This window comes from Peromyscus leucopus, chromosome 19 (genome assembly GCF_004664715.2).
Source record: "Peromyscus leucopus breed LL Stock chromosome 19, UCI_PerLeu_2.1, whole genome shotgun sequence".
NCBI lineage: Eukaryota > Metazoa > Chordata > Mammalia > Rodentia > Cricetidae > Peromyscus > Peromyscus leucopus.
The window spans coordinates 47,735,563-47,745,950 of NC_051079.1; the positions used below are offsets into that span (position 1 = coordinate 47,735,563).

Below are 10,388 nucleotides of genomic sequence, written 5' to 3' on the forward strand. Positions count from 1 at the left end.
TGTCCTATTATATGACTTTTCCTGGGAAGAGATGAAAATTGCCTATTCAGACCAGATAGGACACTGATGACTGAATGAAAAAAGAAATACAAAGGAAAGGTCATGACTGTTCCCAGGTATGGTGGAGGAAAAAGTTTACTGTAAATAAAAGGAAGGGCATAGTCAGAGGCAGGGACATCTGGGAGAGTCCAGAACAGACATGACCAGACTGAGCTGGGCCGTGTGGGGAGAGAAGGAGGAGAAGGGAGAGGGGAGAGAGGAAACCAGGTAGAGCAGCTGGAAGGCCAAAGTTCCAAAAGGGGTGGATAGACAAAATGTCTGGATTAATAGGGAAGAGCCTTTGGTGGAAGGGCAGCCCAGTCCTTGGGCAGGAGAGTTCAGGGTAGAGGGTGTTATATGAGCCATACCCTCTAACAGGTAGGGACTGAGGGGTCCTGAGAGAACCTGGTGGCCAGGTTCAGCTTTGATATGTTAAATAGGTATCTCAAACACTTGCCCTGGGTTTGAAACTGAACAATGACAAGGTAAAGAAGTGATCCCACCCATGTCAGGTCTAATGCGCCGGCAAATTTATTAAGGTTGTATTAGAACTTTTACTGCCCTCTGTCATCCCCCTTCAGACAGGCAAGCACATGAGGATAGCTTAGCAACCTGGGCTCCTCTTGGTTTGTGTTTAACATACAGTCCTCTTCTGATAATGCACTGGGCAACCTGGGACCTTCACCTGCATGCATTATACTGCAAATCTTACCACAGCACCTACCATCCTAGGACATTACCTACCCCCTGTTGGGCTGCATGTACACCCCACTACAGACAATGGACAGGATTCTCTATCCCAACAACTACTAAGATCTACCTTTTTGTAGTTTCTATGTAGCTATATCTGGGTATAGTGGTGTCATAATTAGGATTTTACTGCTGTGAATAGATGCCATGAACACTGCAACTCTTATAGGGAATCATTTAATTGTGGCTGGCTTAGAGTTCAGAGGTTTAGTTCATTATCATCAGGGTGGGAAGCATGGAGGCATGCAGGCAGTCATGGTGCATGAGAGGAAAGTTATTCATCTGGATTGGCAGGCAGCAGAAAGAGAGTGAGACACTAGGCCTGGCTTGAGATCTGAGACCTCAAAGCCCAACCCTAGTGACACACTTCCTCCAACAAGGCCACACCTATTCCAACAAAGCCACAACTCCTAATAGTGCCACTCCCTATGAGCCTATGGGGGTGGGGGGCATTTCCTTTCCAACCACCACAAGGATTGAGGAGGCTGATCACGTGGGCAATCTCACTTTCATTTAACAACACCCATCATAAAGACAATGCAACCAGTCCTATCAACTCATCGTTGGTTCTCCTAGTCCCTGTTCAAGGCATCAATTGTGTTGTATGATCTTTTCTTGGAGAGACACCAACAAATTTCTATTTGCCCTGTATAGACACCCATGACAGAACAAAAACAAAACAAGTCTTCCGAGTCCAGCTTAGCAAATGAGTGACTTTATTGGGCGAGGGTTGCTTACAGAAACATCGATCACTTAAAGGCAGCTGCATCATTGAAAATCTCACCCCAGCAGCAGGGCAATGATTCACCACAGCTGCATCCCTGGAGCCCCCTCAGTGAGTTACAGACACCTCAGCTGGTTTGAAATCCCCAGTCCCACAGAATGCTTCTTGCTTATATAACCTTGAGGAGAACTTCGTGAATCTTATATATTTCTTTACTTTGTAAGTCTTGAGATTTTTATTTACTTCCCAAGAATTATTTTATTTTATATTTTCAATTTGTCTGTCTATATGGTGTGTATGCTCACTTGTGTGTGGGCATGTCAGACTTATGTTGGACCTCATCTTCAATTGCTTTTTGTCTTTTTCATCAAGGCAGGTGTCTCAATTGAACCAAGAGGTTGTAGATATACACACTCTAGCTAGCCAGCTTGCTTCATGGATCCACTGTCTCTACCCTCTGAATGTGGAAGTACAAGGTGGATGCCACACCCACTCACCATTTAAGTGGGTTCTGGAAATTGAGCTCTGGTCTTCATACATGCATGGCAAGTGATTTATGCACTGATCACAGAGCCCCCAACTTCCCGAGTTTTCATTAGAATGTTTTGATTAGGAGAAAATAGCTATAAAACACCTATTGCTATCTTTTGTGTGTGTGTGTGTGTGTGTGTGTGTGTGTGCGTGCTTGTGCATTATTGAGTGGTGTGTGTGTGTGTTTGTGTGTGTATGTGTGTGTGTGTGTGCTTGTCCATTATTGAGTGGTGTGTGTGTGTGTGTGTGTGTGTGTGTGCTTGTCCATTATTGAGTGGTGTGTGTGTGTGTGTGTGTGTGTGTGAGAGAGAGAGAGAGAGAGAGAGAGAGTGTGTGTGTGTGTGTGTGTGTGTGTGTGTGTGTGTATTCAAGTGTGCAGGTGGAGTTGACAGTCAGAGAGGAAGATAGAGAGTAAGACCCAGGACCCTTATCTTTAGGTTTTTCCCATGGTGATTGTGAATTGGCTGTTGCTGGTTGTTGTTTTTTTTTCTCTTTTGGGGGCAGCTCCCAAATATCACACATGGAGGCTTATTTTTACTTATGAATGCTGGCCTTAGCTTAGCTTCTTTCTTGCCAGCTTTCCTTAACTTATTCCATCTACCTTTTTCCTCTGGGCTTTTCCTGTTCTCTTACTTCTGTAAATCTTACTCTTATTCCACGGCTTGCTGTGTAGCTGGGTGGCTGGCTCCTGGAGTCCTCCTCCTTCTCTGACTCCTAGCTCTCTCCCAGATTTCTCCTTCTATATATTCTCTCTGCCTGCCAGCCCCACCTATCCTTTCTCCTGCCTTGCTATCGGCCATTCAGTTCTTTATTAGATCATCAGGTATTTTACACAGGCACAGTAACACAGCTCCACAGAGTTAAACAAATGCAACATAAACAAAAGTAACATACCTTAAAATAATAGTCTATAACAATTGAGTAGTGTAAAGAAAATATGTCAGGAGCAGGAATTTATCTAATGACTCCCTGGCATTAACCATTTGATGTTGTCATGGTCAGTAGCTGTGGGTGAGGTGAGTTTGAACTAGTTCTTTTTTTTTTAATGTCTCTCTAAGGAGAACTTTGGCATCTTCAGTCACTGTGTCAAGGAAAAGAAGGTGCATGTAAAAGGCTTTCTTAAAGTAAAGACCTGTAGCAAGGAGCCCACCATTAGCTGAGGCAAATTTCTCCAAACATTTCAAAAACATTTCTCCTAATGTTTCTTCATTCTTAGTGTCCAACAAATCAGGAGATTTAATGATTTCTTTCAGTCGTTCAACAGGCACTTGGGAAGCCTTAGCCATGAATTCCAGGGATTCATCATCCACTCCAAAGAGGTCTCGATAGTGGTTTAGCTTCTCCTTCAATTTCTCCACATCATCCCTGATGATGCCCACTACAGGAACAGTAGCCAAAATTCCACCCTTGAAGGCTTCCAACCAGATATACTGCTGCATAGACTTGCGCTTTCTGTCAATGGCTGCCTCCGTGATATTAGGCAAAGAAAGCATAAAATTGTGGCGCTTTTGAGCTGGAAGATCCTTTATCAGGGTGTCCATCAGAACTGGAAAATCATAGTCAGATAAGTGGCTGTTAGAAATCAAGAAAATCTCTGGTGCTTCCATGTTATTCTGACTAAAGGAATCTACATAGTAGCTTTTGATCTTCTGCAGGATCTTTTCTCTGTCAAAGGTCCGTGGTTTGGTTTTCTTTTCATTGTCTAAATCCATGTCCACCTTGGTTCTCACAAAGTAGTAATTCTTTTTCATGAATCTGATTGCTTTGGCAAGGTCTAGTTCATGTTTTGTAAAACGTGTGGCAGAAACAATAACAAAGAGGTCATACTCTTGGAATTCCACTTTCTCCAGATAATCTTTTGGTGGAAATTTCATAGTTCCAATGCCAGGCAGGTCCCATAAAGTCATATTTTTAATTTGGGGATGTTTGTATGGAGTTCTCCACTTAGTTGTCTCTACTACCCCAACTTCAGCTGCATCTTCTTCTTCATGTCCAACCCCCCTCAGGGCATTGATGAAGCTGGACTTCCCTGCTCCAGACTCTCCTGTCACAGCAATGTTGATTGGGACTTTATCGACATTTTTTAATCCATCACTGATTACAGAGTGTGCACCCTGAATGTTTCCCTTTTTCAGATGTAATTCTATTAAACGGACGGTTTCCTGAGGAATGATTTTGTTTTCCATCTTAATTTTCTTAAAATATGCAATGAAGCTGGTCTCCAAATCTCCACTGTCTTCATCCTTGGATGTATCAGAGAATAACTGACCCATGGCTCTGTTGAAAAGGGGCCCTGAAAGAAGGAAGGGAGAGTGAGTTGCATGAGACTGAAGAGGCCTTTGTGCTCAGCACTGTGTGCTCTGTGCTGCAGCCTCAGTTATGTTCTGATGTTGACTAGTTTCCATGTATTTGGTTTTTTGTTTCTTTTTTTTTTGTCAACAAGATAGAAGCTATAGTCTTATTGGAGGAGAAAACCTCATTTGAGGAACTACCTCCATCAGATACATACAACACAACCTTTGAACTCCATTATTACAAGTTTGAAGCCGATGGTGTCTGAATTCTAGCCTCCCTGTTATCTCAGGTTGTCTTCTCATCTCAGGACTTTGTACTTTGCGACTGCTTTCATGTCTTTGTGCTCTACCCAGTAGCCGCATAGCTGTTAATCACCTTTCTCTAGGTTCTGCTTCAGTTAGGCAGGATTCAGGATTTATGTGTACATTGTAAATATGTACCTGTCTCTATCATTCACCATCCTTTCACCAAGTTTCAGATACAACAACCCTCATACACACTGCAGAAATATTCCATTACCTGAATCATGTATCCACAACCATTTTAGGGAGAAAAATAAGAGACAAGTCAAAAAAACTGAATGTGTTTTTGCCAAAAACAGTATCAAGATCATTGGCTTTAGGTCTACCTCAAGTTGAGTAATTAGCTAAGACTTTATCCACAAGCCTGTCCTGACTGCTTCCCACCAAAGCTCCTTAGCTTCCAAACTGAGAACCCTCACTCTCAGGGCATGTTCCTGCTGTCCTGTTACCTATTAGCTCTTATGAGAAAAGATATGGTGAGGGTTAGAAGTTAGATCTGAACGCTGCTTTCCACTTACCAGATTATCCTGTGTCCAGTGGATTTGCTCACTGTAGTTCAGCTACAGGAACCACGCTCCACTGCGCTCCAGTCTCTTCACTTGACACTCACCTCTGCTTCTTCCATGGAAAGCAGCAGGCTAAGGCAATTCTGCAGGACTTATACACTCTGCTGCCTTCCGCCCCTTCCCTCTCAGTGTGTTTTGGCCAATCGTCAAAGCTCTCGGATCTTGATGTTTTTTGGGAATCTCCTGCATTTCCAAGAAGAAGAAAGAGAAAGTGGAACTATCGGCTGTTTTTCTTTCTATTTATGTCTTAGTTCCTTGGCAGCACATGCTGGACTCTCCTAAGATATTAAAGGAGTAGAATTTGGGGCTTTGAAACAGGGGGGGCAGAATCACAGAGAAGCAGACATATAAGCAGGAACACAGACTCTTGAAAGATAATTTTTCTGATCCCTGACTCCACAAATGTAGGCTGAACTGATCACACAAGACATTGTCTGTAGTCCTGTGCAGATGTCAGTTTTAATCTCATTCAAGACAAAACTCATTTTCTCCCCTCTGACTACAACCTTATTTTCTCATGATGGTAAATTCATGTTCATTAATTCTTGTCAGTCTCAACTCCCTTCTTTATCTTAGTATTCAGTCCAGCTTGGGCTCAACAGGTCTTACACATGCTGTCACAGCCATGGTGAGTTCATAGGAGGGGCTGTGCTGCTGTGTCCAGAAGACACCATTTCCCTGTCATCATCCACCAACTCTGGCTCTTACAGTCCTTTCATCCCTTTTTCCACAGCCATTCCTGTGCCTTTGGAGTTAGAATTAACATCTTCCATTTAGGGCTGGATATTCCTTAGTGTTCTAATCTCTGAATCTTGGCCAGTTGTGGGTCTCTGGACTGATGATCATCTACTGCAAACACAAGCTTCCATGATGAGGGTTGAGAGACGCCTTAGTCTATGGGTATAATGATAACTCATTAGGAGGTGACTTAATATTATGTCCATTAAGCAGAGTAATAATAATAATTCTCACTTATGGTCTATGATCTGTCTAGCCTTAGGTTCTTGCCCAGATACAGGTTTCATCTTGTGGAGAAGCTATTAAATCCAATCAGGAGCAGTTGCTTACTCCCAAGACATTTTTGCCATGAGTACACTGGTAGGTATGTCTTGTCTGGCCAGTCATTATTGTAGCTCACAGAGTTCACAGTTGCATATTATTAATAATTACTTCTCCCTCTAGTATTGTGGCTAGAAACTTCTAGCACCATGAAAGTTAGCCTGTAGGGATGAAGCTTAAGTCAGTATTGTCTTGATCTCTCCATGTTCTCTGATTCAAGTAATATGATTTATTTACTAATAGTGTCTTACCATCAAGTTCTGGAAGGTAGGCAAGGGCACTGACAATAACCTGTAATGGTCTGGGAGCTCACTGGAAACCACCTAAAAAACAATCTAACCTTGTCCTGGGTCTGGGTCCTTTATTTGTTACCTGGTGGTGTCTAGCAGGGACATACTTGTCCTAGTAGAGGGCAAGTCCATCTTAGCTCCTTTTATATATGTGCATAGATTATTTTAGGAAATGTTTGCAGTGGTAGGTTTCTATGTGACTTGTTTCAAATCCTTCATGTGCTCTTTATCCTTCCCATTTTCCTTCCTCTGCCTTATCTACTCCCCTCACTTCCCACATTAACTGTTATTTACCCATAATTTTCTTTTAACTCTTTCTACCAGTGCATACTAGCTCTCCTCTCTTGATGGTTCCACCCATGGCCCCATAGTAATTTCAAAACCTCTGTGGGCATCCCAAATACATCACACATATCTGAAGAGCGAGAGCTCACATCCACAAATAAGAGAAATGAAATGTTTATCTTTCTGGGCCTGTGTTACCTCACTCAGAAGGATACTTACAACTCCATCCATTACCATTAATTTTGTAGTTTCAGTTTGCTTAACAGCTGAGTGATATTCCACTCTGTCCTGGTGCCACACTTTCATTATCCTTTCCTCAGATGATGGCTGTCTAGACTGTTTCCATTTCCTGGATATTGCAAACTGAGCATGAATGAACATAGATATGCAAATAGCTTTGTATTTGGATATAGAATCCTTTGGGATTATGCCCTGGAGTTACAGAGCTGGATCTTGTGGGAAATCTATTTCTGTGGAGCTTCCTCACAAATTACCTTAGTGGCTGTACCAGTTTGCCCTCCTACCAGCAGGGAATGAGTGTTCTCCTTTCCACATATCCACAGGGCTCAGAAACCTCCTTTATAATTTTTGGAGTCAGTCCTCAACTTATTGATGGTATGTGATGGATATTACACATCCCTCAGTGGATGAATATTGAGAGGAGTGTACAGTTCCAACTCTTTATTTTATTATTTTTGTTTTGTTTTGTTTTGTTTTGTTTTGTTTTTTTACTCTTTAGCCAGTTCCCAAGACCGCTGCTAGCATTAAGCCCCCCCCCCCCCCCCTCCTTCAGCCCAGCATGAAGCCTGCTTGCTGCCACAGTCATGATGTGCATCCATTGACCCTCTTATTCTCTAAGCAGGCACCCAATTAAATGTTTTCTTTTTTATGTTGCCTTGGTCATGGTGTCTCTTCACTGTCAAAGATAAAAAGCTAAGACACTAATTTCAAGTTATCATAATAAAAATAGCATGGTCCTATCACAAAAGCACAGATCAATCAAAGGACTTAGGTGAAAATCCACATAACTACAATCACCTGATTTTTTGACATGGTGTATGGCAAAGATAAATATTGGAGAATATATAGCATCTCCAAAAATCTGTGTTGAGAAAACTCAATATCATGCAGAAGATGAAATTTGATTGTTATCACTCAACTTCTACAAAAATCAGTTTTAAATTAATCAAAGAATTCATGGTTACTGATAAGTATTTTGACTCCCCTGAAATGGGGGTTTCTCCCCATATGCAATAAAGCCAAATCCAGCCAAATTAACAAGACCAAGGTTTAATCTGAGCAAAGCACTCCTGGGTGATCTTGGGGGAAGGGAGGAAGAGAAATCATGTGGCAGGTCTATGGACTCGAACTTAAGTACTCTGTATGCTTGGGTACTGGGGGAGGAGCCACTGCTTAGTGGGCTTTGTGAGGGGCTGGATTTAGAGCGGGAGGAGGGGGCTGAGGTGGAGCTTCCAACAGAACTGTTACACCTTGCCCCAGCCGGCAGGGTCTTAAACGGGGACCTAAGGGAGGGCCAGTGAATGAGAGGGACAAGAGACACAAATAATGAGAGCAAGACAGGATGTCTGATAAAGCTCCAAAATTTTATTTTCCTCTTAAGGCATATATATGCGGGGGCAAAAGGGAGTGCAAGCAGGGAGGGGACTTTAATCATGGGTTGTTCAGCCAACAGGGAATGTTGCTATGGGGATTATCTATCCTTGCCTAACTGCCTAACTGCAGCGCAGTCACCTGATTCTGAGAAAAGGTTCTGTTATTTATGAGAAGAGGTTCTGGTGCTATGGAGACTTAAGCAAGATCTAGATCTAGAAAAAGAGGAGAGAAGCCCAAATATGGCTGCATGTGTGTCAAGGGTCACTTAGGCTTTTGGCTCCTGTCACACCTAAAATTCTGAACCTTCTATGGCAAATTATAGGAGTACATTTCAGGATATAGGTCCAGTTAAGACCTTTCTATATAGAATCTTCTCCACACAGGAAATGCAGCTATCAATCAAGAAGTGTGACTTCATGTAGTTAAAATGCTCACAAACCATGAAAGAATCTGTTATTCTAGTGTAGCAGCCTTCAGACTGGGAGAAAATCCTCACCAGCATTAAATCAGTTAAGGACCACTGTAAAGAATATGCAAAAACATAAGAGAAAAACCACTAAGAAAACAACCAATCCAATTAAAATTGATTACAGGCCTGGCTAGACCTTTCTCAAAAGGAGAAACACAAGTGAATAAGAAATATTGAAAAGAGTGTTCAATATCCTAGCCATCAGGAAACTTCAAATTAAAACTATCTGAGATTTTATCTAACCCCAGTCAGAATGGCTAAGACTAAGAAAACAAACAAGACTCTGGTCAGGGAACTAGGAAGGCAAACTGTACATCATCACCTCTACATCATCTCCCTTCCCTTCTCCAAATACCCGTTTCCCCCCCCCCAGAAAATAGCAGGCCTCTCAGGGATATTAAACCGAACATGAATAACAAATTATGATAAGTCTAGGCACAACTATTCATATTAATGTAGATGATGCAACCCAGTAGCAGTAAAATGGTCCCAGGTGCAGGCAAAAGAGTCAGAGATATTCCCCCCACCCACTGTTAGGAGTCCCACAAGAAGGGAAGAAACATCTTAATGGAGGATATTGTGGTTAATTCTACTGTCAACTGGCCACAAATTAGATTCACTTGACAGGGAGCCTCACCTGAAGAAGTGTTCTGATTGCCTTGGTGGTGGAAGACCCACCCAGAAGCCAAGGGTAAAGCAGGGAGATGATCACTTTCCTTGTGCTGGCTTGGCCTTCCCTCCTACTGATTTACCCTGTCTCTGCTGCTGATTCCTTCACTGATAACATAACAAGCATTTCCAGGAACATGTCCTGGACTCTCATCAGTACCTCTCCAGGAAACCTCCAGGGTTTCAGTGATTGTTGGGACTGTGGAGGTACCAGACTTGTGGACTGAGCAGCTATGGTGTTGTTGACCTGCCTAGTGAGACTATCCTAACTGTTGAGGTACCCCATCACAAGTATTGAGCAATAGCAGGTTCTCAGCTGCTTAGCTGCGATTTACCTGTTGGTATTATTTCAATTTAAGTTGTCCTAATATATTATTTTATATATTATGCATATAGTATTATATTATGTATATATCACACATATATTCACTCCACTGATTCTCATCCTTCAGAGAACCCTGACTAATATCAAGGGGCTTGGTAGAACACAAGTGATATAAAGAGGGGGAGTGAATAATGGGGAGGAGTTTAAGTGGGCAGGAAGGTGAGAGCACAGGGCAGAGGAGGAGGGAGTCGGGGAAGGAATTACTAACTAAGGATGTCTGAAAACACTATATTTAAATCGACTATTTTATGTGTGCTTAAGAAGTTTAACTGGAGTTACTGTATGTAGGGATGAGAGTGAAATGCCCATTAAAGAAGATATAGCTTATCAAATAAAAGCAGAGTGCAAGATGTGGAATACCTACCCTTGCGTTGTTGATCAGGAGATCCCAGAGATCCCTAAACACTACA

General features: G+C 42.3%; 1 protein-coding gene across 1 annotated transcript; it reads right to left on the reverse strand.

Moving 5' to 3' along the window:
• Positions 1 to 2,884: 2,884 nt before the first annotated feature.
• LOC114707400 (interferon-inducible GTPase 1-like) lies at positions 2,885 to 5,411 on the reverse strand. The gene is made up of 2 exons (XM_028890122.2): positions 5,160 to 5,411; positions 2,885 to 4,337 (listed from the first exon to the last, which is right to left on the reverse strand). The coding sequence occupies exon 2, from the start codon at positions 4,315 to 4,317 to the stop codon at positions 3,043 to 3,045; it is 1,275 nt and encodes a 424-aa protein (XP_028745955.1). The 5' UTR covers positions 4,318 to 4,337; positions 5,160 to 5,411; the 3' UTR covers positions 2,885 to 3,042.
• Between the last annotated feature and the right edge of the window lie 4,977 nt (positions 5,412 to 10,388).

Bases quoted from the DNA above. Each gene is read 5' to 3' on its own strand.
- LOC114707400 (XM_028890122.2), bottom strand. From the start codon at position 4,317: ATGGGTCAGTTATTCTCTGATACATCCAAGGATGAAGACAGTGGAGAT.